General features: G+C 42.9%; 1 protein-coding gene across 1 annotated transcript in view; it reads right to left on the reverse strand.

Annotated features, from left to right (window-relative positions):
- LOC124473714 (CUB and sushi domain-containing protein 1-like) overlaps positions 1-26,287 on the reverse strand; it is a 386,561-nt gene that overhangs the window by 191,526 nt on the left and 168,748 nt on the right. The window contains exons 24-28 of the mRNA XM_047029350.1: positions 25,081-25,272; positions 24,074-24,200; positions 20,447-20,649; positions 19,858-20,049; positions 18,667-18,805 (exon numbers count right to left, since the gene is read on the reverse strand). Of these exons, the coding sequence (XP_046885306.1) occupies positions 18,667-18,805; positions 19,858-20,049; positions 20,447-20,649; positions 24,074-24,200; positions 25,081-25,272 (853 nt within the window). The remainder of the gene's footprint in view (positions 1-18,666; positions 18,806-19,857; positions 20,050-20,446; positions 20,650-24,073; positions 24,201-25,080; positions 25,273-26,287) is intronic.

Consider the following 26,287-nt stretch of genomic DNA (forward strand, 5'->3'; position numbering starts at 1 on the left):
TTTTGTAATAGGCTAGGGCATCAGTTCCCAAACTGGGGTACTGGGGGTACGCGGGGAGAACATTTGATTTGCGTTTTCAAAGTAAAAAAAACTGAGCTATAAATAGACATGAAATCTTAAATAGTCTGAATAGCCAAGTCGCATTGCCAAAAATGTATACCCATACGCAGCAAAATAATTACACTGCGAAAAATAGCTAGAGGTAGTGACGTATAGTTAAAACAGGCACAACGGTTAGCTGCCTCATCAGAATTTCACTAGCTGATGACCTGTGTAGGAAAGCGGGAGCTTGTTCCAATAGCTGCACAAACATGGACAAGTGGTTGGAAATAGGTTATCCCCGTCCAGAGAGACACCATCGGCTTCTACCAGTAGGCCTACAATCGGGGATTAACCTGCCGGTGATAGCAATTTAGAACTTGCTCTTACGATTTGTTGGATCAGGGTGCAAGCAGCAGTACATTTGTTGCTAGCCAAGCTACTAGCATGGCAGTGAGTCTGATGCAGAGCTTCAACCTCCTGGTCGTGTTGGTTGTACTGCTATTAAAACTCAGTTTGATCTAAACTTCCATCCGAGTCATGAAATCCCTGACAAGTTTGAAGTGTTAAAAGCTGTATACGTGTGCCGGGGGGCGGCGGTCATTACAAACATGAAAAAAAACGACGTAGATGGAGATCCCCCTGTTATTAATATTTTGCAGTGCAATAAAATATAACAATAAAAAGTAACCAATGGCAACCTCTATTGTGAACAGCACATATTAGACTATAATAAATGTGTTCAGTCATCATAGCACATAATGTGCAAACAAAATGTAGGCCAGTATAGGCTCACATTCAGCATTCATTAGAATCTCTCACATACTGTAGGCCTACACAAATCCATGCATACAATGGGTTTAATGATCTGTCCATTTACCAAATACATTATATTCAAATTCAACGAAGAGGTCATAAGCACCTCAAAATGAAGTAAAAGAAAGTAGCCTATAGTCATCCTAACAGTGACAACTTGTAATAAACAAACATAGGCCTATATAACAATTCTTTCAGCAACAATTTGGGTCGAGCTATAAGTACAAACCAAGCTCCTATGGCGCGTGGCGCGCACTGCAGTAGGCCCAGTGGCGTAACTATAGGGAGTGCAGGGAGTGCAGCTGCACTAGGGCCCGTGGCGAAAGGGGCCCGTCCTCGATCTCATCGTAAAAGTGAGACAATCTGACCGGGCCCCAAGCCCTGCTCTAACGCCGCAAGTAGTAGCCTACATGTGATCCAGTCCCATCAATTCGCAAACATTTATCAATTATGGTGTCAGTTATTCATAATTATGAGCTATCACCTGCCCAATAAACATTTTAAAAACTGTCAGTCTTAACAACAGCAAATAATTCATTTTTCCACATTTTGCTGAATGAAACAAATCTCATTTTTATTAAGTAATATTAAGTTACCTGCCATGGCCAGTTCACACACACTGTCACCAACAAGCAACAACTGTGTCCCATAGCAACGTTTGCATGATCTTTTGCCCGTTTACAGTAGCCTATTAGCCTATTGAGTATTGTCCGGTGAGGTTGTGATTGGAATACGGGACTGGAACAAGGGCTGCACAATTAATCAAATTTTAATCACTATCACGATTTCGGCTTCCCACAATCAATTCAGTGATAGAGCGATATTTAAAATGCGTCATTCCGTCAATAGAATGCTCCGTATCTATGGAACGCCGAGTTAGTCACAATTAAATAAATAAAGAAATAGGTAAATTAATAGATACATACATACATAAATAAATATGGCTATAAAATAAACTCTGAAAAAAAAAAGATGGCAATAAATATATAAATATAGCATTATATAATTATATAGCTGAATCCATTTACCAACATCAATAAATAAATACATTTATTCATTTAAAAATGACGTTTTTGTAAAGACAACATTTATTTATTTCATGGGACTTTTATTTCCTAATGCCACATTTATTAATTTTTTGAGACTTTTACATACCACATTTATTTCCACATATATTTCCACACCACATTTATTTCTGTACTGTATTTATTTCCGATCTCACATTCAAACGAGAGGAGCGTGGTTATCTTCAGACCAACGCAGCTGCACACCTAGATTCCTAGATACCTATGCTACCTGTATGGGGGGTGACAGTGGCATCGCACTGCCGAAAAGCATACAATGTAGACAAGCTTTGCCCTTAATGTCTGTGCCGTCTATGCCTTTTTATCATTGGTTCCCAATGGGAGTGATGGCGGTGACCAGTAGTAAAGAATTTATAATACATGACAATACAATTCTAGAACTGTTATCATTAGCTGCATCACAGGCACTGTGCCCTAGTGAATATAGCAACGGGAACAATGCTCGCACGACTTTATAAAGGATGCATGTATTCAAGTTTTGTATTGTGCTTATTAAATTGATGTCTTATGAACTTAGAAGTGTGCTCAGGCTTAAACATTGTGTCTCACACAGGGTGTGGGAAACAGGCTGTATTTTGTATATCGTTATCTCTCCATTTCAGAAGCAACCTTGAAACCGGGCTGAGACAGCACCCAAGCAGGTGGGATGCGTGGGGAAGAACAAACTCCCTGATGCACAAGAGAACAAGCTCAACCCTTTTTTGATATTTCTGTTTCAATTGCACTGTAAAATATATGCTGGGGCAGGGACAGATAGCAGGCACGTCGCACCCGTGGGGGATGTGGGTGTTTTAACACCCACACTTTTCCCGGTGAGAGGGTTAAACACCCACACTTTTTCTGCAGTTTTTCCACAGTTTTACACAAACGCCTTGCGTCGAACTGCCGCCGTAGCTATGTCGTAGGCTGTGTATAGCGATTATATTGCCTGTGAACAGAACTGTGTCCATAGCAACGCTCTGTTTTTCATGGCAACGGTGTGTTATACTTCGCAGCGGTCTTAACAGACCGTATTCTACACTGGAATTTAACCAATAGTCCAGTACTTTTAAGAAATGTAATGCAAGTATCTTTAGTGTTTGCCGTACACGTGTTATCACCGTTAATGTGTTACATCAATGTAAAGCTTAACTCTTTAATACTGGTACAAATTGCCATGGTACTGTAATTAGGTAGATACAACCTGAGCTAACGTTAGCTAACTGAACCTATCATTTAACATTAGGCTGTTAGCTAGCTAGCTAGGTTGTATTTTGCCATTTGTGTTCGTAAAGTTTAATGTCCGGTGGCATTTTCATCTCTTTTTATATGCCGTTACTGTAGCTATATGCGTAACGTTAGCAGATATTTAGAAAATGGTGTGTTTATCAGTTTTAACTACAGGATGGAAGGTACTGTAACTGCACCTTTTTAACTTCACAAGCAACGTCTTTTTGTCACGCAGTATCAACATGCAGAAAAGAAAGAGGCAGGAGAATATTGACACTTTTTTCAAGAGAAATCCTGTAAGTGAAGTTGAAAGTTGAAATTTTTTGACATTAAACAACAGTAGCCTATTTCCATTAGATATTGTTTGCATTTACTTCATGATATTACTTTTCAATATTCACTGAGGTTTGCTAGTGCCACAGCTGTAACTGTTTGGCCCTATTCCTTTACCACTGCCCATTATTACTAGCCTGGCTTCCAGCCCAATTTAGCCCCGCCCACCAAAACATCTGGTCGGGAAGTTGGGTCTGGAGTAGCCTGACGTTGTCATACTCATAATTCTAGTCAGAATATGGAGTAGCCTGACGTTGTCATACTCATAATTCTAGTCAGAATATGAGTCTGAAAACTCTCCGTTGGGCTGTGACTATGGGGCGTGTTTCAACCGAAATCGTAAAACAAATGCTGCTTCGCTCAATTGGATAGACCTACAACCAATCAGAGCAACGTAATATGTTGTTTGTTGAAAACGAATTAAACCCAAGGGCTCTTTCGTGAAATTGTTGATTACGTTACTGTTGATCATCTGACCATCATCGTGTAAAGCCCGCCCTGGCAATTTAATTGGTCCGCCCAGATCCTGGTTTTATGTAGTTGTTCCCAATATGATATATACCCTCCAGACCCAACTTCCCAAACAAATTCTTTTGTTGGCGGGGCGAAGTTGGGCTGGCAGCCAGGCTAGGTAATGTTAATATATTTTGTTTGTATATTTGTAGTTTGTAACAAAAATAATTTCCCCCTGGGATTATCCAAGTATTTCTGATTCTTTAGCAAGTCTACTGTTGTGTATTTTCACCAGAGTTTTGACTTATTTTTCGTGTGTTCCAAGTGTGTTTTTATACTTTTATAGTATCACTCATTTAAATGGGATGCTTTTTATATCTTGTATGTTATACATGTTGTACACCTCTGTCATTGTACCCATCGTTTCTATTGTTAATAAACAAATCACATCCATCCCCCTCACTTTTGAAAAGCTTGCTACACCCCTGACAGATAGCCAGTTGGACTTCGTGAACCAGCCCGAAACTCTGTTGCGGGTAGGGAAACGTAGACAGCCCCAGAGCTCTGTACTTGTTGATTTCCAACTGCTGCATTAAAGCTGATATTATCGGACCTCTGCCACTCCAGACCACTCTTTCTAGAACACAGATTTGTGTCATTGGATATCATCATTACGTATTGGATTAGACACAAAGATTTTCAATCCTTCAGTAACCTACGTGTGGGGACTTGGTCTTTGATAGCTACGAGGTAGCGCTGAAGTTACCTTTGTAAACATTGCTTTCGCTCGTGTGACGTGTAACTCGTCTGCAAAGCTAACAATGACTGCCACCACTACGTCTTCCTAGGTGGTGTGTTGGCTATCACCGGTTTCGAAGTCGGCAACTGTAGGCCAAGTGGCTGGCTAGCCGGCTAGCTAGCTGGCGAAATATTAAAAGGACATCAGTGTGGCCATTTCAGCTAGAGCTAGCTACTGTAGAGCTAGTAGTGTTGTGCTGTATTGGCACATCCGTTTTGTCACTGAATGGTCATTAAAACGAGTCAAGTGGTAGTGGTTTGATTTAAGATTGAATAATTCCATAAATTATAATATCTGGGTTTGGGCATTGTGTACCGTGTTGAATGGGTCTTGGTCTGGACATGTCTTGGTTAGTTGCAACTTTAAAATGCCAATAATAACAAAGCGTTAAGAAACTTGACTTCAATTTGAAGCAGTATTGTAAATCCAAAGGTATGGGTAATGTCTGGAATGGTCTGGCTTCACTTCAGGTAAATGGTACTAAATGGTAATACCGGCATGGCATAATGGTGAGGCTAGATAGTCGGGTGCCTTATCGACCTAGCTATCCACATAATACTGTAGCAGAGCGATGTAGCGGTGGCAGTGATTATCTTCTTTGTTAGGCGTAGCGACGGTTGCTAGCTGTGTTAGCTAACATTACCTGGTACTAATCACCCCCCACTACCTGTACATCTTGCACTCGAACAGTGCTGTTGTTCAAACTATTTATGACTTCAATATCTATGTTCTGTAGAGCACTTATCCGCCCAAGTACCTCTACAAAATCTAATATGTGTGCCAAAATAATATATCCTGACAAGCCATGCTGATCAATTTGATCTATAAGGCCAGCTTATTATTAATTAATATTATTATTAGCTTATCTTTGACACGGCTAATGTCTTCCATTATCTACCGAATCTAGGGCTGTGTTTACTACCGCACACTTTATGAAGTACACTGCAATACAGTGCCCTGCAAAACAGTGCACTCACATATTCAGTCGCTGATAAGTGCTGTCTCAAATGGAACACTGCTAGTTAAACACTGTTTGACTAGTGGTCTGGTGGAAGTTACGGACGCAAATATGCTCGCCACACCCGCAAAACCTGCCAAAATGAACGTGCTTCTCCACTTAAGTGGAAAAAGCTGCCAAACGGGCTCCTCCTTTTCCGCTACATAGCCAAGATGGCGCCCGTTTAGGGCGAGTAGTGTCCATCGTTGTACACTGTTTTTTTGGACCGTTTGCAGTGCGCCATCCTGGTACTTTCAGTGCACTGAATTATTCTGGTTTTATGAGTGAAGCGCCGTAAGCACTGAAAGTCAGTGCTCGAAGTGCACAAGTGCGCGGTAGTAGACACAGCCTAGGTGTCCGTATCTGCCTTCGATCTTCTGTGCAGCTGCGTTGGTCTGAAGATAACCACGCCCCTCTCGTTTGCATGTGAGATCGGAAATAAATACAGCACAGAAATAAATGTGGTGTGAAAATATATGTGGAAATAAATGTGGTATATAAAAGTCTCAAAAAATAAATAAATGTGACATTATAGGAAATAAAAGTCCCATGAAATAAATAAATGTTGTCTTTACAAAAACGTCATTTTGAAATAAATAAATGTATTTATTTATTGATGTCGGTAAATGGATTCAGCTATATAATTATATAATGCTATATTAATATATTTATTGTAGAGCTGTCAAACGATTAAAATATTTAATCGCGATTAATCGCATTAATGTCATAGTTAACTCGTGATTAATCTCAATTAATCGCACATTTGTATCTATTTTAAATGTCCCTTGATTTCTTTTTCATCCATTCTTTTTTCAAATTGTAATGCTCTTATCGACATGGAAAAGTGGTTTGGATTGCTTTGTGCAAATGTATTTTTTTAAATTGAAAACAACATTGCAATCGCCTGGCTTTGACAAGCAGGCGGAGAATTCGCATCAGCTGTGTGCTTGGCTGTGTGCCATTAAATTCTATTTTCGACTCCACAACGTGCTGCGATGATAGCTCATTCCCTCCGGCTCAGTTCACAACGACAGAACACACTGATCACTTTGGTCTTGTCAATGGAACCATTTGGCAACCTTTTAAAAGTAAACTTTCCATTCAGAATCTTATTGGCATCCATTTCGGCGTCTGGCGCTGGCAATCAACTCAAAACATAACGTTAGCCTCCTACCAGAGAATGTCTAATATCCGTAAACGGGCTCTGCTACGACTGTTTAGCCGGCTCGCAAGCCCAAACAAGTGGGTGTGGCGTGCCTGTTGTTTTGTTTCCGGTCTAGCTAGATCCGGTGTGGTATTGTAGTTTTTCTAACGTCAGTGGTTGTTGCAACAGAATGTGAAAAAAAACTACAAAGTTTGCTAGGTCAAAAAGAGCGTTATTCGTTAATTGCGTTAACGCCGTTAATAACGTGTTAAACTGACAGCACTAATTTATTGCCATCTTTTTTTTTTCTCCAGAGTTTATTTTATAGCCATATTAATTTATGTATGTATTTATCTATTAATTTACCTATTTCTTTATTTATTTAATTGTGACTAACTCGGCGTTCCATTCGTATCAAAGTTATTTTTTGCAAAGCCAATCTAGCTCTCCGTAAACCAATAGGTGCGTTCGACATCGGCTGCGTCTGCATGAAATGACCAGCGAGAGTTGCCGCTTGCAGTCGGGGAGGAGTTATAAACGGCTCTGTAAAGTCGGAAAATGTGTCATTTTATGTATTGGCTATAATAAACTCTTTCTCCAATCAGAAGGCTGCAGCCGGCTGCAGCGCTGCATGGAGTCAAATACACCTAATATCTGATCACAAGATGTTCCCTGCACCACGCAGCTTAGGCCCCGTCCACACTAGCCAGAGACATTTGAAAACGCCGGGTTCGCGAAGTAGTGTGGACGGGGTCCACGTAGCTTTTCAGATACGATGACGTTCAGTTGCTATGGCATTGGCGGTAGCTTTCTATAGCTATAATGTCAAGATGAACATGGGAGGTGAAATAAATATGCTGCTCCATCTCTATAATTTATTTACCAGTTTAGTTAGTGTAGTGTTATTTACCAGTTTAGTTAGTTGTACCTACAGGTACAAGTATTAGGCCTACCACTTAATAGATACGCGTTACTCCTACGCTGAAGGCGAGTGTTGTACTCGGTGTGCCTGAACAATAGGGGGACAAGGCAGAGAAGACAGTTTAAACCAAACATAGAGCCTTCATAGAGACATGATTCTGGGTGAGACCTGGCTGAACAGCTAGCTGGTGGGACATTTTTAAAACACCAAATAGTATTGCCAGAGGAGTATGTAAACAGGGCACCATGGTGGGAAGGAGGGGCAGGAGTGGCGTAACCATAACAACGATTGTCATGTACCCATGTTAGTCTGGACGTCAAACATTTGGAAAACGATATGAAAACACTAGTGTGGACAGAGATCGTTTGTTTTTTATTGATTGTATATTTTGAGTTTTATTTGCATCCATTCGGCAGGTACAATGCATCATGACAATCAAATTTGATTAGGTTCAAATCAACAAATAATCGTGATAATTAATCGTGATCTCAATATTGATCAAAATAATTGTGATTATCATTTTGGCCATAATCGTGCAGCCCTAACTGGAGCTGTCCCTGATGGGACAAATCAAAATCACCCATAATTCCTCTGGCTCTCTAAAAAAATCACTACTGAAATTACTTGTATGAATACATGTCAAACGCTTGCACATCCTCATGAAAGAGCATAAATACATATAACTGAAAAATGTATACATACACATTTGAAACATTTATACAAATATATGTGAAACACTTTTTATATTTTTGTAATCATATGCAAGAGATTCAGTTATGAATGTATAAGTGTTCAACAATATATATATATATGCATTTTCATATGTGCATGCATGAGTGTTTCAGATAGATACGTATAAATGTTTCACTTGTATGCATGTAAGCATTTCATATGTATGTGTAAGTGTTTCAGACAAGTATGTATAATGTTTTATATACATTTAAACGTAGTCATTTAGCAGACACTCTTATCCAGAGCGACTTACAGTAAGTACAGGGACATTCCCCCAAGGCAAGTAGGGTGAAGTGCCTTGCCCAAGGACACAACGTCATTTGGCACGGTGGGGAATCGATCCGGCAACCTTCTGATTACTAGCCTGACTCCCTCACCGCTCAGCCATATGACTCCCATTATGATATATATGAGCGTGCATAGGTTTACATATATAGAGTATATATGTATGTGTGAGTGTTTCAGTAGTGAATGTAAGAGTGTTTCATTAGTATGTGTGAGAGTGTCTCAGTAGTGGGTGTGAGAGTGTATCAATAGTTATGTCCTAGACGGCCCCTCATATTAGACAGATCCTCCGAATAGAACTCCGCAAGAGCTCTAACTTTCCGAGCAGCATCGGGGTGACAAAAATGTTTCGGAAAATGTATGCCTATATATATATTTAGTAGAATTGTCTGCCATGGATAAAATCAAAGTTTTGTTGCCAAAAATAAATTATGAACAAAAAACCCTGCAACTGCTTCCTCCCATTTGTTGTGTTTCTGCGGATTTACTAACCAGTACCTATCGGTTCGCCGGTGAAAGCACTGCTGTAGTGTTCTCTGTCCTACGGTTGTCTCCGTCATGCTGCTTCAGGGAGGGGGGCTTGGAGTTGTCCTTTACCTTATTAAGGTAAGCTAGGTTAACCTCCTTGTGTACACGCTTCTCAAATGTACTTTCAAATTTGTGGGATTTTCCCTTTAAAAAATTGCCCACATATTTTACCACATTTCACTGCAAGGCACTTGCTTTTACCTGACACACAGTCATTCAAAGTAATCCCAAATAGGACTCTGACGCTTTCTTTCGACTTTCGGTACCGCCAAGATGCCAGGCAAGGAGCATGGACTATGCCAGACTATGCTGTGTTCAATTTGACATGGAATGTCATTTCTGGGTTCCCAATTTAAACTGTAAATATATTTGCTCTACGAAAGACATTGAAAAAGACGAAAACTAAGGGCATTTACTCTATAATTGTATTTTATTTATTTGATGCAGGGTATCTGCAGGTTTAGGACAGTTGGATTAAGACTTCTTAAGACCTTTTTAATACTTACGAAACATTGTTTATACAAAAACAAATTGCAACACAAGTCTTTGAGCAAAATGACTAAACATTAGGCAGTGACTGCACTGAAAGATTTGTTTTAAAATGTTCTTACAAAATGTACAAGGGCACTTGTACAGACTGCAATTAACGCCCAAAACTGTCTTTTGAGATTCTGTTTCCACCTGTTTTAAATTATTTTCAACAAATCTTAATTTAGCTAGACTTTTAGCCTGACACGGAGCAGGCTAAAAGTATAAGTTACCTTAGTTACTTAGCTAGACCTAGAATAAGCCACCTTAATGGAATGAAACTCTCACTGAAGTAAGCGACACTTGTCGATATAAGCCTTAAGGCCGTTACATGGTCCTCCGTACTTCACGATTACGGACACATGGGAAGGGCCTACACATAGATGGAACGCCCTGTAACGCCTTCTCCGTCGTCTCCGGGGCCCTCGGAGAGCTCTCCCGTGCACCGTTGAAATTCCTGTCGATCCGTCAAGCCGTGCTGTACAGCGACGGATACCCCTTGGCCGTGATTGGTCCGCTACGACATAATTTCCAAACGGAAAGGAAAAGCGGAGAGGAAAGCCGGGAGGAGGTACATGAACACTCGACGACGACGCTGACAGAAAGGCGTTATATCTCTAAGGTCGTCTTCTTGAAAGACGTCTGTGATGAGAACTTCTTGGAGAGAAAGTTTATTGTGAGCTAGTTTATGCTCTACTCTAGCAAATTCAGAAACGTGAGTTTGTTGTCTGTGCACTGACTGCCACAGTTTAGTGACCTAGAGTAGTACATTGTAGTTTTGACTGTACATACAGTTTGTATGGATCTTTTTGTTTCCAATTATATCAGTCTTTTTGTTTATCATTTTTCACATTGGATTATACACTTGGTGGTGGAGAAATGAATTCACAAAACCAGAGCCTTGTCTATATCGTATCGTCTCGTCACATGATCAAATAGAGACTTGCCATTGCACAACAACATATATATTACCCAGCAATCATCATTGCTAATCACAAAAATACCAAAGAAAATAAGAACGTATTCATTTCATGGAATCGTTTTTTAATAGTTTCTATAGTGTATATAAGATAAGCATATCATTTTGTTATAGAGTGCTACTATTTTCCCCGCAAATAATACCTACCATGATAGACATAAGTTTGCTATTTCAGGTGGTTATAAAGCATTAGACACAATATTTAATAAAATATTGTGTGACTGCACCTGCTGCACTCATCGTCTGACTAGTGACAGCTGGTAGGAGAGTCACACGTGTGATGAGAGGTGGGAGATAAATAACGACGACTTCTAACTTACAGAGACGGAACAAAGCAACGTGTTTTCGACAAAAAAACGCTTCTCCACCTACTGTTCTGGCGGTGAATTGTTTTCAGCACCCCCAGCCTTCGGAGAACCATAAAGGCAACAGAAATGCTAATTAATCCGTCCTATCCGGCGGCCCGCCCATCCGTAACGGAGTCTGAGTACAACACTGGCACCTTTAATCTACGTTGATGGAATACCCCCCAGGTCTTTGAAGCCTTCAGAGAGCAATGACTGTAGGTGTTGTAGTTTATGAATATTTATCTGTTGATTTTGATATTTTGGGCAAATTCCAAATTTGGATAATTTTGTTTAGGCTATCGATATGCTAATGCTGTACTGTAACAGACTCAACGAGTTGGATATTTTGTAACTGTCAGTTTTAAATTAGCTGTTGTTTATTGCAGCTGATTGAGATTGATTTAGTCTTTTCATTCATTCATCCATCGTGGTCATGTTAACTGTGACTTCAATAAAGTAGCAAGTGCGCTCAGTAGCCTATCGTGGTTCATGAAAAGGAGTTTGGCTCACTGTTTATTCATGATAACGCCTTTTAATTTTTTATTATTAACTGAAAGATTATTGCATAACTTTGAAAAAATGCATTACAAAGATATATCAACAAAGTGTTAAATGTTAAGTGTTAAAAAAAGTTTTTTCTTGATAGAAATAAAACAGGGTTTTTTACATGAAAACGTACGTTTGTGAATGTAGAACTTTTCCATTAAAATAATATATTAATTCAATAAGCCTGATTACGATTGTCTCCACAGTTCTGTAAAAGATCAAATACCAAGTGCTTCCACAACAACATAAATTGCCCATCAAGCGTTATTCTCTGTAATAAAATCACAAACATTCTGCCAAAATGGTTTCACAAACGGGCAGTGCCAAAACCAATGAACCACAGTTTCAGGGTGAATGTCACAAAAAAGGATCCTGGAAGCTATGTTGTCGGGGGCTTTATGCCCCTGGTAGGGTCACCCAAGGCAAACAGGTTCCAGGTGAAAGACCAGACAAAGCGTGAAACCAACCATGAAAAAAAACAACAATTGTTCTCAGTTGCCCCTGCCCGGAAGCGGGTCACCGGGGCCCCCCCCTGGAGCCAGGCCTGGGGGTGGGGCTCGATGACGAGCGCCTGGTGGCCGGGCCTTTTCTTATGGGGCCCGGTTGGGCACAGCCCGAAGAGACAACGTGGGACCCTCTTCCAGTGGGCTCACCATCCGCAGGAGGGGTCATGGGGGTCGGGTGCAGTGTGAGATGGGCGGCCCGATCCTCGGCTGCAGAAGCTAGCTTTAGGGACGTGGAACGTCACCTTGCTGGCGGGAAAGGAGCCTGAGCTGGTGCGCGAGGTAGAGAGTTTCAGCGAGATTTAGTCGGCCTCGCCTCGACGCACAGCATAGGCTCCGGAACCAGTCTCCTTGAGAGGGGCTGGACTCTCTTCCACTCTGGAGTTGCCCTTGGTGAGAGGCGTCGAGCTGGGGTGGGAATACTTGTTTCCCCTCGGTTCGGCGCCTGTACATTGAGGTTCACCCTGGTGGACAAGAGGGTAGCCTCCCTCCGCTTTCGGGTGGGGGGACGGGTCCTCACTGTCGTTTGTGCTTATGCACCAAACGGCAGCTCAGAGTACCCACCCTTTTTGGAGTCTCTGGGGGGGGTGCTGGAAAGCGCTCCTCCCGGGGATTCCCTCGTCCTCCTGGGGGACTTCAATGCTCATATGGGCAATGACAGTGAGACCTGGAGGGGCGTGATTGGGAGGAACGGCCCCCCCGATCTGAACCCGAGTGGTGTTTTGTTGTTGGACTTCTGTGCTAGACACGGCTTGTCCATAACGAACACCATGTTCAAGCATTAGGGTGTCCATATGTGCACCTGGCACCAGGACACCCGAGGTCTCAGTTCGATGATCGACTTTGTAGTCGTGTCGTCGGACTTGGGGCCGCATGTCTTGGACACTCGGGTGAGGAGAGGGGCGGAGCTGTCAACTGATCACCACCTGGTGGTGAGTTGGCTTCGATGGTGGGGGAGGACGCCGGTCAGGCCTGGCAGGCCCAAACGTAATGTGACATTGGGGGGGGCCCTTCTATCTCTGGGGCTGAGGTCGCCGAGGTGGTTGAAAAGCTCCGCGGTGGCAGGGCCCCTGGGGTGGATGAGGTCCGCCTGGAGTTCCTTAAGGCTCTGGATGTTGTAGGGCTGTCTTGGTTGACACTACTCTGCAACATCGCGTGGACATCAGGGACAGTGCCTCTGGACTGGCAGACCGGGGTGGTGATTCCCCTCTTTAAAAAGGGGGACCGGAGGGTGTGCTCCAACTTTAGGGGGATCACACTCCTCAGCCTCCCTGGAAAAGTCTATTCAGGGGTCCTGGAGAGGAGGGTCCGTCGGATTGTCGAACCTCGGATTCAGGAGGAGCAATGTGGTTTTCGTCCTGGCCGTGGAACAGTGGACCAGCTTTATACCCTCCGCGGAGTCCTGGAGGGTACATGGGAGTTCGCCCAACCAGTCTACACATGTTTTGTGACCCTCGGGGGCTCATGTGGGGGGTGCTCCGAGAATATGGGGTACCGGATTCCCTGATCGGGGCTGTCCGGTCCCTGTACGACCGGTGCCAGAGTTTGGTCCGCATTGCCGGTAGTAAGTCGAACTTGTTTCCGGTGAGGGTTGGACATAGGGCTGCCCTATGTCACCGATTCTGTTCATTACCTATATGGACAGAATTTCTAGGCGCAGCCAGGGTGTTGAGGGGGTCCGGTTTGGTGACCTCAGGATCGGGTCGCTGCTTTTTGCGGATGATGTGGTCCTGTTGGCTTCATCGGGCCGTGACCTTCAGCTCTCACTGGAGCGGTTTGCAACCGAATGTGAAGCGGCTGGGATGCGGATCAGCACCTCCAAATCTGAGGCCATGGTAATCGACCGGAAAAGGGTGGAGTGCCATCTCCGGGTCGGGGAGGAGATCCTGAACCAAGCGGAGGAGTTCAAGTATCTCGGGGTCTTGTTCACGAGTGAGGGAAGAATGGAGCGCGAGGTCGACAGGCGGATCGGTGCGGCGTCCGCAGTGATGCGGGCTCCATCGGTCCGTCGTGGTGAAGAAGGAGCTGAGTCGAAAGGCGAAGCTCTCTATTTGCCAGTCGATCTACGTTCCTACCCTCACCTATGGTCACGAACTATGGGTAGTGACCGAAAGAACGAGATCGCGAATACAAGCGGCCGAAATGAGCTTTCTACGCAGGGTGTCCGGGCTCTCCCTTAGAGATAGGGTGAGAAGCTCGGTCATCCGGGAGGGGCTCAGAGTAGAACCGCTGCTCCTCCGCGTCGAGAGGAGCCAGCTGAGGTGGCTCGGGCATCTGATTAGGATACCTCCTGGACACCTCCCTGGTGAGGTGTTCCGGGCACGTCCCACTGGGAAGAGGCCCCGGGGAAGACCCAGGACACGCTGGAGGGACTATGTCTCTCGGCTGGTTGGGAACGCCTCGGGGTCCCCCAGGAAGAGCTGGTGGAAGTGGCCGGGGAGAGGGAAGTCTGGGCCTCCCTGCTTAGGTCGCTCCCCCGCGACCCAATCCCCGGACAAGCGGCAGATGACGGATGGACGGACGGATGTCACAAAAGGTACAACTATAATTCTAACTTTAAATTTAAGAAAATAATGTTTTACCGGGTCAATCCTACGTATAATTTTAAATGATACCCCTTAAACCTTTTTCTTAACAAAATATTTATTAGGTATAAGCCAAACCTTTTTCCAAATAAGAGTCTGTTAAACTATTCTAATATGAATATTTATAAGGCAGAGATACAAAGTCCCTTTGAAGTAACTCTCTTATGGATCTGTTACGTGAGTTAAAAGAGACAAATGTTACCTACCAGGGCCGGATGCAGCCTGCTTTGACTGGGGAGGCAGTGAACATTTCTGGGGGGGCATCATGATTATGGAAGGGAATCGTATAATTTTGTATATAACCATTGTTATCATTTTTGAGTCTGCTTAACGATCCGAGTGTTAATCAGGCATGGAGCCGGACGTTATACACATTCGGGGCTTAACCCAAACCCATGACATACCCTGGGTTTGATGTGATGCTGGATAGGATCCTCCACAACATTTTTGGGCATTAATTTGAGCGCAAAATACTTTTTTTAGCTCTCTGTAAAATAAACCGCCGCCGTTTTCCAATTGGTAAAAAACCTTGTCTATGAAGGTGATGTCTTTATCATTCTGGCTCCAAATTGTCGACAGGGGAAGCAGAAACATGCATGTAGCTTGGCTAAATATTCTAACCAAGTTTGAGAGTGATCCCTAGGCCCTTGGCTGAAAATGCGTATGGGGTACGTTTGCAGAACAGGCTGCATTGGATTGCTGTCATTCAAACCATGCTCGCCTTGACCCACAGCAGCGGTAACGTTGGTACCGAGAGACAGGGAAGTGCTTCCACTAGGACCAGCAAGCTCTGCCTGCTATGGAGTATGAGTTTAATATCCCTTGTCGCAGGGGCTGTAGTAGATGGTTTGGGGATCAGAAATCGATGCATGATAAAAGGTTTTTCTTTGTAGGTACAAACACGCACACAAAGAACAATCCATGGCTAACAAAGCTAAAAGACTGTTAATGTGTTTAACCCGTTTATCTTCTATGAAAACAAATACAGATTACAACTGAAACAGAAGTATGAAATTCCAGGGTCTAACATTAAACACCAATGCTGCACTTTACTATTCATCAAAAGCCCTCCACAGAGACCGATATACATTAAATTCGAAACCAAGTGAGTGGCAAGAGATTCAAGGTTGATTTCACTTTTATCGGTAAACGTGGATGCGGAGCTCTAACCTACGTTGCCCATTATCAACCAGAAAATCACTGGGGAATCTTTTAAAAAGATTGGTTGAAAAAACTGCATATTACTGAAAGCACTAACAGACTTTTTCATAGCTTCAACATGTAACTATTTAGGCTGAAGTCAGAAGGAGCTTGGGACAGAAATCTGGGGGGGGCGCAGCTCATCCAAGCCCCCCCCCTTGATCCGGCCCTGTTACCTACATAAGAGTTTACTATAGTAGGTTGGGACCAGTGTTGAATGTCTAGTCTTTTCCCCTGCCTAAACAGCATACACACTTTAGAAGATATTGCACCAAAAACTCTAGCATAGTCCTCTGGTGTTACAGGAATCTTAATAATGTGCCAAAAACTCTTCATAAGTGTAAATTAATTTGTTTTCATTAAATAACTGATCTACCAATACGATGCCATTATCAAAAAAACTGGCAAAACCTGATTCATTTGGCAAAACTGTCAGAAATTACCCAGTAGTCAAGTCTAGACAGACTAGAGCCTGCCTTATAACTCAATGTAAAGGCTATATTGTTAGGACATTTTAGCTCTTCAAATTTCTATAAGATTAAATCTAGTCATAAGGTTTTTTGACTGGTATTTGTTGAGTTTGGCCAACCTGGTGGCCACTTATCTACATTATAGTCCTGAACCATATTAAAATCCCCTCCCATTATTATGTAAGCATTTGGATATTTGTCCAACCATTCTATAAACTTGAACATTCTATGACCTCCAGAAGATTATCATTGTCTAACTTCCTATTGTATCCGTAAACATTAGCTGTAATAATAAACGTATCATTACAATGGAGTAGTAAACAAACAAATTGCCCGTCTGAATCACAATATGAATGCACAACTTCACCATTAAACATATTTTTCAGTTTTATCACCCCGGCTGAATGGAGAGGCCACGCAGAGGGCGTTTCTTGACCGAGAGGGCGTTCCCCGTGTGCGTGTGCGTAAAAACGCAGAAGTATAAATCGGCCTTATCCGTCTGTCCATCCGTCATTTTACGGATACCCCTTGGCTGTGATTGGTCCGTATTAAGAACCGCTTGCGTCAGGGGTGGGGGCGGGGTTGCCGTGACCAACAAGAGAACAGAATCCTTTGACCGCCATTGTTGTAAGTTTTTACAATTCATATTTCAGCTAAAAAGTACATGAGCATCTGAATTAAAATGTAACGAGAAATGGGCAGTGTAGTTGCTGAAAATGTGCTTATTTTATTGATGAAACGGTTCATTTGTAAATTTGCTCCAACTTTTCGATAACCTAGCTAGCATCGCAGTGCAGCGCCATCTACTGTTCTAGCGGTGAATTGCTTTCAGCACGCAGAGCCGTCGGAGTAGTATAAATTCAATCTATCCGTCCGACTCCATGCGTGCGTCTGTCCGTTAACGGAGACGCAGAAGTATAAATCGGCCTTAAGGCGTCGCATCTGGTGTTAATGAGACTGCAATGGCAAATTATTGACGTTCTCCAACTCTTGTAACATACTGTCTTCGTAATTATGATCGGTGCTAACTAGCATAATATCATTGTTCGCTGAAGCAGCATTTTGTCGACTTAGTGCAGAATTGGGCATTTTACTTAGATGTTGTAATGCACAAAAATATGCCGAAAGACTGTATTATCCCACTAAGCGTGAGAAAATGGCCCAGAATCAATTTTGTCCTATCTTAACAAAATTTGATGCTGGGAGTTCGAAAGTTCTGTCCATTCACTCTGCCATCTTGCCGGCCTCCCCCATTTATGATGCCACTTTGGAAGACTAACGATAGAGCGAGCAGTATAACCCCCTTTAAAGCTGAATCCAACAACTTTGTCATTCACACATTTCCCTGCTCCAACACACCTGATTCATTACATTTACATTTAGTCATTTGGCAGACGATCTTTTCCAGAGCGACTTACAGTAAGTACAGGGACATTCCCCAGAGGAAAGTAGGGTGAAGTGCCTTGCCCAGGGACACAATGTAATTTTGCATGATTGGGAATTGAACCAGCAACCTTCTGATTGGTAGCCCGATTCCCTAACCGCTCAGCCATCTGACCCCCCTGATTCAAATGCATGGGTCATTATCTATCTCTGCAGAAGCCTGCTTATGACCATTCATTTGAATCAGGTGTGTTGGAGCAGGGAAACATCTAAAACATGCAGGACAGGTGTTCCCTGAGGACCAGGGTTGGAAACCACTGCTCTAGAAGACTCAATTGCGATTCGAATGTGAATCAATTTTTTCAGCAAAAAACTGCCAAACAACTGTCCTGATGCACGTAATGTCATTATTGCATTTCGTATTTCTGATCAATTTCTTATTTTCTGTTAATTACTGTGCATCCAATCAGCGAAGAAAGTGTTGTACCCACCCTTTCCGTTTTGAGTTAATGTAATGTCGTTTCCCATTTGGGGGAGCGTGTATTTGTATTCGAGGGGAGTTGAGCAAGTCATCCTATCTGGGGGAGTTAACTCGTATTTGGGGGGAGTGTTTTCATTTGGGGGATGGACTCGTATTAGTGGGTGTGTTTTGCACTTCAGGGCCACCATACTTCACCCTCTCCATGTGCTCCTGCATTCATGCTGTGGCTCCCAGTCTACATATCCTACATAGCTCCTTAATCCTTAACAGCTTGCAAAAACATAAGAGACAAAATACTGTACCTTTTGAAAATGAGGGCGATAACAAAGTCAGGATTGACTTTGATGTTCCAGTCACACTCCTTCCCTGGTGGGTAGGGCTGGGGGTAGTTGGGTGATAGAATTACACCTGAGGGACCTGTCACGTTACCTCCACAGGTAGCTGTCACCCGGGGGGCGTGGGGGTAAAAGAACATCACAACATTTCATCTTTAACTATCGCAGCAAGGCTTTTCAACACCACACGTTGCCACAAAATGAGATTCCACTGGATAAAGATCACTAAACAGTTTAGTATGACAACACTGGCAGCTGTCAACTAGGAGAATGGTGGCAGTGATCAAGCTGGGGGTCATTATCACAAAGCTACATGAGTCTGTCACTATATCTGTACTTCACTGTAACAAGTTAATTCTCAGGGCCTCATTTACTAACATTGCGACCACAGCTTAATCTGCGCCTTTGCCCAACCGCAAATAGCGCACGGTGTATTTCCGCATTTTGCGTGGTATTTATCAAACCAGATCCTTGTCGGGCAATCAGCGCCTTACTCCACCTTTTAGTGTTAATTAGCGCGCCGTTAAAAGACGGGATCAATCGGCTGCATGTTACTGCCACCATGGGTGATTTGAGGAAAAGAAAAAGAAAGTTCAGCGAACAGGAGATATAAATATTGGTTCACGAAGTTACAGCTAACATTAACATGTTACAAGGAAGAAATACATCTCTCCTCCCATCTCTTTGCGGCACACACCCACTTTCCCTAATAACCTACCAGCAGCGGTAATCTGCGTTTTTACTCAAGTGCGCTGCCTTTGTAAATACGGTTTTATGTCTTTACCCGCTATTTTACGCCTGAAATGGGCGCAATCCTGGTAGTAAATGAGGCCTTCATAGCACTAAAACTGTCCATCATGCAGAGAAACACTTGGTTTTGGAACACCTGCCTGCATGTTGACATTTACATTCTGTTTATTAATTTTGTAGACAGTTTTGTCAACAGTGAAGTACAAAAATGTATATAGTCAGTGCAGCAGATAATCAAGGACTAAAAGTACGCAGTTCTAACAGTATTACTGTACATCTGTCTCTATCTGTCTGGCTCCCTCCCTATCTGCCTGCCTGTCTACCTGCTGGCCTGACTGTTTTTATAGCTCCCACGGTGCATTTAATTTAACATCCCTCGCATGTTATGGTTCATGTTATTGGATGTACCAATGCAGGTGGGGGGGTCAGGCTGCCAGTAGAAGCGATTGTTGAGTTGGACACAGGAGATTTTGTCCTGGCCCTGCACCTGGTATCCAGGGTCACACTGGAACATGATGGTGTCACCAGGCTCCCGGCTGTCACCATAACGACTACCGTTCAGGGGTGTTCCCGGGTCGTTACAGGTTGTTGCCGTGGTAGCTGGAGTCATAAAGCCATGAGTCGATACATAAGAATACAAGCAGTGCATGCTGAAATTATACTACATTCTTTGCTCTGAGGCTTATGTTGATGATAACACAAACATTGTGTTGTTATTGTAAACTAGCAGAATGGCAACCAACTCATTTGTGGAGACTCAGACTCAGAAAAAAGACATTTATATTGTAAAGTAATGTTCCATTTATTTACATATACTTGCCTGAAATATTTAGATTGCAATATGTTGTTTATCATAACAGTGGTTTGCTTCTGCATGACACAGTGCATACATGGGCCAAAAGAGCAATATTTGGAGAAGAACAATGACAAAAACAGAGACAGACAGACAGGCAGGCAGCCGGCAGGCAGGTAGACGAAAACACATGAATATGCTTACTAGAGAATTGTATGGAGAAACCAGACTTGCTGATGAAGTAGTCACTGTCAAACTGCAAGGTGAGGATATTGAAGGTGCTGTGAGTGTCCTCTGGCAGAGCTGAACCACTCCACTCCTTCAGCAGGATACCCCCCTCTGTTGGACCGTCCCACACCTTCAGGATGTCATGGCCCACTTCCGTGTCAAACACAATGAAATGGAGGCTGAAAGAGTAAACGTTCATAGTCTACTAAGTAAACGTTCATAGTCTTGTAAGTAAACGTTGATGATCCACCCTGAATTGTCTCACACCTAACAACTGTATAACACTTCAACCACCCATCACACCTCTACCACCATTACACTAGGGCTGGGCGAGATGGACTAAAACATTATATAAAACTTTCTTTATATTGTGTTTTGAATGGCAATTTAGCGTAAGGTTGAGATAGCCTACTGTTAAATTTAGAGTTGGTGGTCATTAATGGGGTGATTGACTGGGTTTTTTGGGTTTTTCACACTGTTCCTTAAGGTCTCCGAACAGGATATGTAACATTGGTTGGGCTGAAAATGGCCCGGGTGCTGTTCTATGCCCCCTTATACATCCAGTGAAGTTTTCCTAGGAAAAAAACGCTAGGTTTTCTCCTTTTATGGCAGGGGTGTCCAAAGTACGGCCCGCACAAGAAGCTTGAGCTCAACTTTGTTGCACTTCCCAGTGTCAACACTAGATGGAGCCAGCCACGGAAATGAAATTAAGCGAAGAAAAACTTTTCCCGCGAGTCACCAGAAATGGCAGCACCGAAGAAATGCAAAATAGCAAGTGAGTGTAGAAGATTTCAAACACGGTGGGAAAATGAATATTTCTTTAAAGAAATCAACGGAAAGTGTGTCTGTTTGATTTGCAATGAAGATGTTCTTGTGATGAAAGAGTATAATGTCCGTCGGCACTATGAGACCAAACATCAGAGCTACACATCGTACACCGGTGCCGAACAAACACAGAAAGTCAAGCAAATGGCAGCTAGCTTGCAAGCTCAACAGCATTTTTTTTTCCGTGCCAACAAAATACAGGAAACGCCACAATAGCAAGTTATGAAGTCGCTAAACTTATTGCCCAGCACGGCAAACCGTTTTCAGACGGTGATTTCATAAACCAGTGCCTCATCAAAGTCACAGAAATAATGTGCCCAGACAAAGTGCCGGATTTCAACAATGTGAGCTTATCCAGAAATACAGTGGTGCGGAGAATTGAGGATTTGTCAGCTAACTTGAAACTTCAGCTGAGAGACAACGCTTGTGCTTTTGATTTTTACTTGATAGCATGCGATGAGAGCACAAATGCCACAGACGCCGCGCAACTGTGATTTTTTTTGCAGGGAAAAATTAGATGATCATTTTTGCTGTACGGAGGAGTTGCTTGATATGATGAGCCTAAATGGCACAACGACGGGAAAATATATTTTTGAAGCTGTGTCTGAGGCAGTTGAAAAGACAGGGCTTAAATGGGACATGCTCTGTGGACTAACACCGGATGGAGCTCCGGCCATGACGGGCGAGCGCAAAGGAATGGCATTGTTGGTGTGTGCAAAGAGAGCGGAGGTGAGGCTGTTAGGATGCACTGTATAATACACCAAGAAGCACTGTGTGCCAAGACTGTCCAGCTGGGCGATCAGCCGAGGCTCTGTGCTGCAGCGGTTTTATTCGCTGAGATCAGAAATCGACAGTTTTTTTAAGAGAAAGGCCGACCTCTTCATGAACTAACTGACCCTCTGTGGCTGGCCGACCCGGCATTTTTAGTTGATCTTCCGCACCATATAAACACTGAACAAGAACCTACAAGGAAAAGAACAGCTGGTGCCACACAAAAGCCTTCTGCACAAAGCTCAGCTTGTTTGAGACACAACTACGAGGCTTTAATGCTGCACACTTCCCTGCGCTGTCTGAAATCAAGTCTGCTTTTCCGAAGGCTGACCTTTCTGCTAAAAAGGAGAAATATGGGTCTGTGATTGCATCTCTCGTGACAGAATTCAACCTGCGTTTCCAAAATGTTCATGTATTGAAAAACAAATCAAGCTGTTCTCGACCCCCTCCCTGGTGGATGCAGAAGTGGAAGAGAGTCTGCAGTGAGAACTGATTGAAATGCAATGTGATGATTATCTGAAGAGTCAACATCAGCTTCTTTCCATACCTGAATTTTATCAGAGTTTGAATGATGCCAAGTTTCCTCTGATGAGACGCCATGCAAAAAGAATGGTGAGCCTGTTCGACTCAACATACATATGTGAAAAAAAATGTTCTCTGTTAAATCAGAACAAAAGCAGACTGAGAACTAGAATTACTGATAGTATATATACTGATAGTCATCTCTGTGAAGTCCTTCGTTTCTCAACCACCAAACTTTCTCCTGACATGTCAGCCATCCTTCAATCCAAAGGACGGCAACACTGCTCCCACTGAGTGCAATGTTCGGTAGAAGTAAAGTTGATTAAACTTAAATACAAGTTCAATAAATAAGTAATCGAAAACAAATTTTTATTTTAACCATTTATTTAAGGGGGTAAATAAACTTTACTTTAACCCAATGTTCTTCACACTATAGGCGAGTTCGAAATTCACACACTATTCATGCGTCAATATGTCACCTCTAGTGTTTGGCCCGGCCGTTTGTTTTTTTCTTCTGTATTTGGCCCCCACTAAAAAAAGTTTGGACACCCCTGTTTTATGGTATGCTCATGAGCTGCGCACTGATTGGTTGGTTTACAACGAGTGAAACTGCGGAGCAAAGACGCAACACGGCCACAGCACTCACTGAAACAACGAAGGTGGATACTTGAAAAAAAAACGTACAAATAAATAATCTATTGTGTCTACACAACACTGTTTTTAACAGATTGACCAGGGGGGTGTTCCATCAACGTTGATTAAGGAAAAGCGAGACTTATTTCGCTTAAGTCTCACTTACTTTAGCGAGAGTTCCGTTCCATTAAACTGGATTATTCTAGTTCTAGCTACGTAACCAAGGTTCGGAACTAGCCTGATCCGGGTAAAAGTCAAGCTAAACTAAAATGTGTTGCAAATAATTTCAAACAGGCGGAAACAGAATCTCAAAAGACAGTTCCGTCGTTGAGTAAATTCCTGCGCGCACAGTCGCAGTGAACACAAATAATACTACTGTACTTGAACCCCCTCCATCACAAGTGGATTGTAGAAACAGCATCACCCTGCACATCCCACCTCGTCCACTTTGATGCCAGGAAGATGCCAGGAAGTGACATGCAGTGATAAACGGCCTGACTAAAGAACAGCTAGTTGGACCAAATTGGTTTATCATAAGTGGTTCTTTGAGAGTTCTAAAACAACCAGAGAAAATCTTAACAACAGGAAGCAATCAGGACCTCGGGATGAAATCAGAGATATATATTTAATCACAGCTCATCTCTTAACTGCCAAGCAGAACAATTGCTCTGTCACAGCAGACATGCCTTGCAGGGCTTGATACTTCCTGATTCACTGGAACATCTCTAGCAGACTGGGAGGGTAGAGGGTGAAAGTAGTATTTGGATGGATAGAAGCATTTGTTGTTTAGACATCCAGTGTTATCTGATGTTTCAGATGTCCCAGTGCCATTCCTATTCCAAGGCTTATTACCTGATGGTCTTTCCAGTGTCTGCCTCAATGGTCCATGTGCAGTGTAGGTTGTTGTCATAGGGCACAGGGTAACCAGGTGACAGGATACGCCCAGACACTGCGCCAGTGATGTGGCCTCCACACTCCGCTTGGAACACACAACATGGTCACAATTTCACACACAATCTTCACAAATATCTCTGGCACTGCTGATTGTGTTAACAGTCAGGGCATCAGACATATCAGAGACATGGTATCAGAAAACAGAAATCAAACTAAAATGCAGCTCCTTGGGCTAAGTTTACCTGCATCAGCCTCTCCCTTACACACACACACATTTAATGCACACAGAACTCCATTCCACAAGTACATTCAGCACGTTAAGCATAAATCATTCTGGAGAGACCATCGAGCTTCTGGACTCTGTTGCATAACCAACATATGGATTTGGTTATAGTGTATGTAGAGGACTAAAGAGCCAAGGATTCCCTGCTTTGGTGCTTCACTCAATGAAAGAAAAACTACAATGACAGCCCAGCGCAAATGCATTGATTCTCCACACTGCCTATCTGCTGGACTAATTACTGACTGATGGAAGGAAAGACATGACGGAGAAACCAAAATTGAGGACAGATAGAACTCTCTATATGAAGCTTTATGAAAAAGTCTCAGTCCCTCTCTCTCTCTTTTTGTCTCACACACACACACCTCTCTCTCTCACACCTCTCTCTCACACACACACACACGCACACAACATGCAGAAGCTGCAGGGTAGGCATTACATGAATTAATGTTCAAACCTGTTAGCGTACATGGAGGTGTGTTACCACATCAAAGAGCTTTTTAAGAAATGGAGAAGGAATTCCACACACTAAACAGAAATGAAGTAATTGAAGATGACATGGACATGCAATGTACCAGTCTCATGTTGTGGACTCAGCAACGTGTCAGGCAAGGTTTGTATATTTTGTTTGTTTGTTACTAACCTTTATACAGAGGGATGTTTAAAAAAGAAATTGTGCACTGACCTAAACAAGATGGTAGGGGTTTGTCCCAAACCCTGCGCTCCCCACTCAGACAAGTGAGTGTACTGCTACCATGGAGACTGTAGCCAGGATTACAGCTGTAAAGGACAAAGGTGTTGGCAAAGTGTCCATCATCTTGTATCTTGTAGCCATAGCTGGGAGTTCCTGGCTCCTCACACTTGACCAGGTCAAAACCTGCATGGAAGAAGTACAACTATTAGAAAATACACACGCAGATGCTAATCCAGGGAAACACACACACACTTCATACTTGCATTTATATATTCACTTTATGATATAACCTGCAGAGAGCTTATATCTAGTCAAAGTAGTTAGTCTTATAGGGAATATGTCCAGTTTTCACTATGGTAAAGTGGAGGATGGCAAAAAGCAGATCTGTGCAGAGAAACCCAATTGATGACTGCAGCATATTACAGTTTTTCACAACTGTTAAAACACTTAACTCCATTCTCAGACACTTTTGGCAAAACTCTAAACACATTCTCATTCACTAAAAACATTTGCACTGTGATGCACTTGTGCTGCAAAATGGTAAACAAAGAGAAACAGGTTCACAAACAAAATGGTAAACACAGGCAAACAGCAAACACAACTACAACACTGTTGTCATCTGTGAAACACAATGACTAAAAATTGTTCACACTTGTTTCTAATGGTGGTTTGGGACAATGTCAGCTTTCACCGTTGTGTCCGTATACGAGAATAGTTCTACATCAACCAGCATTTTCTACTGTAAATGTTTGCCTTCCACCATACAGCCCTTTTATCAATCAAATTGAAGTTTTTCTCTGTGTTGCGGTGGAAGGTCTATGACCGAAACCCATATACCAGAGTACAAAAAGAACTGGCCTGTGGTGACATAGGTGTGGAGTGTTTTCAAGGCTTGATCCAGCACACCAGAGGGTTTTTACAAGCAATGTCACAGAGGGCTTCACATTTGCCCATAGAACTGCCCCTCAGCCAACCTCAACCCTCAAGGAAGACAAGGAAAAACTTCCAGAGGAGAACAATTGTAAGGAATTTTGGGGAGGAGCAATTAAGTGAGGGATCCCCTCCTTCAGAGACGGTTGGCTAAAGAAAGGTGCAGAACACAGGCAAAGGCCGAATCCCAATTCTCTGTCTTACCCCGACCTCTTACCCCTACCCCTTAGTTTACCACTAGCCCTTGTCCCTGAAACTGAGGGGTAAG

Source organism: Hypomesus transpacificus, chromosome 11 (genome assembly GCF_021917145.1).
Source record: "Hypomesus transpacificus isolate Combined female chromosome 11, fHypTra1, whole genome shotgun sequence".
Classification (NCBI taxonomy): domain Eukaryota; kingdom Metazoa; phylum Chordata; class Actinopteri; order Osmeriformes; family Osmeridae; genus Hypomesus; species Hypomesus transpacificus.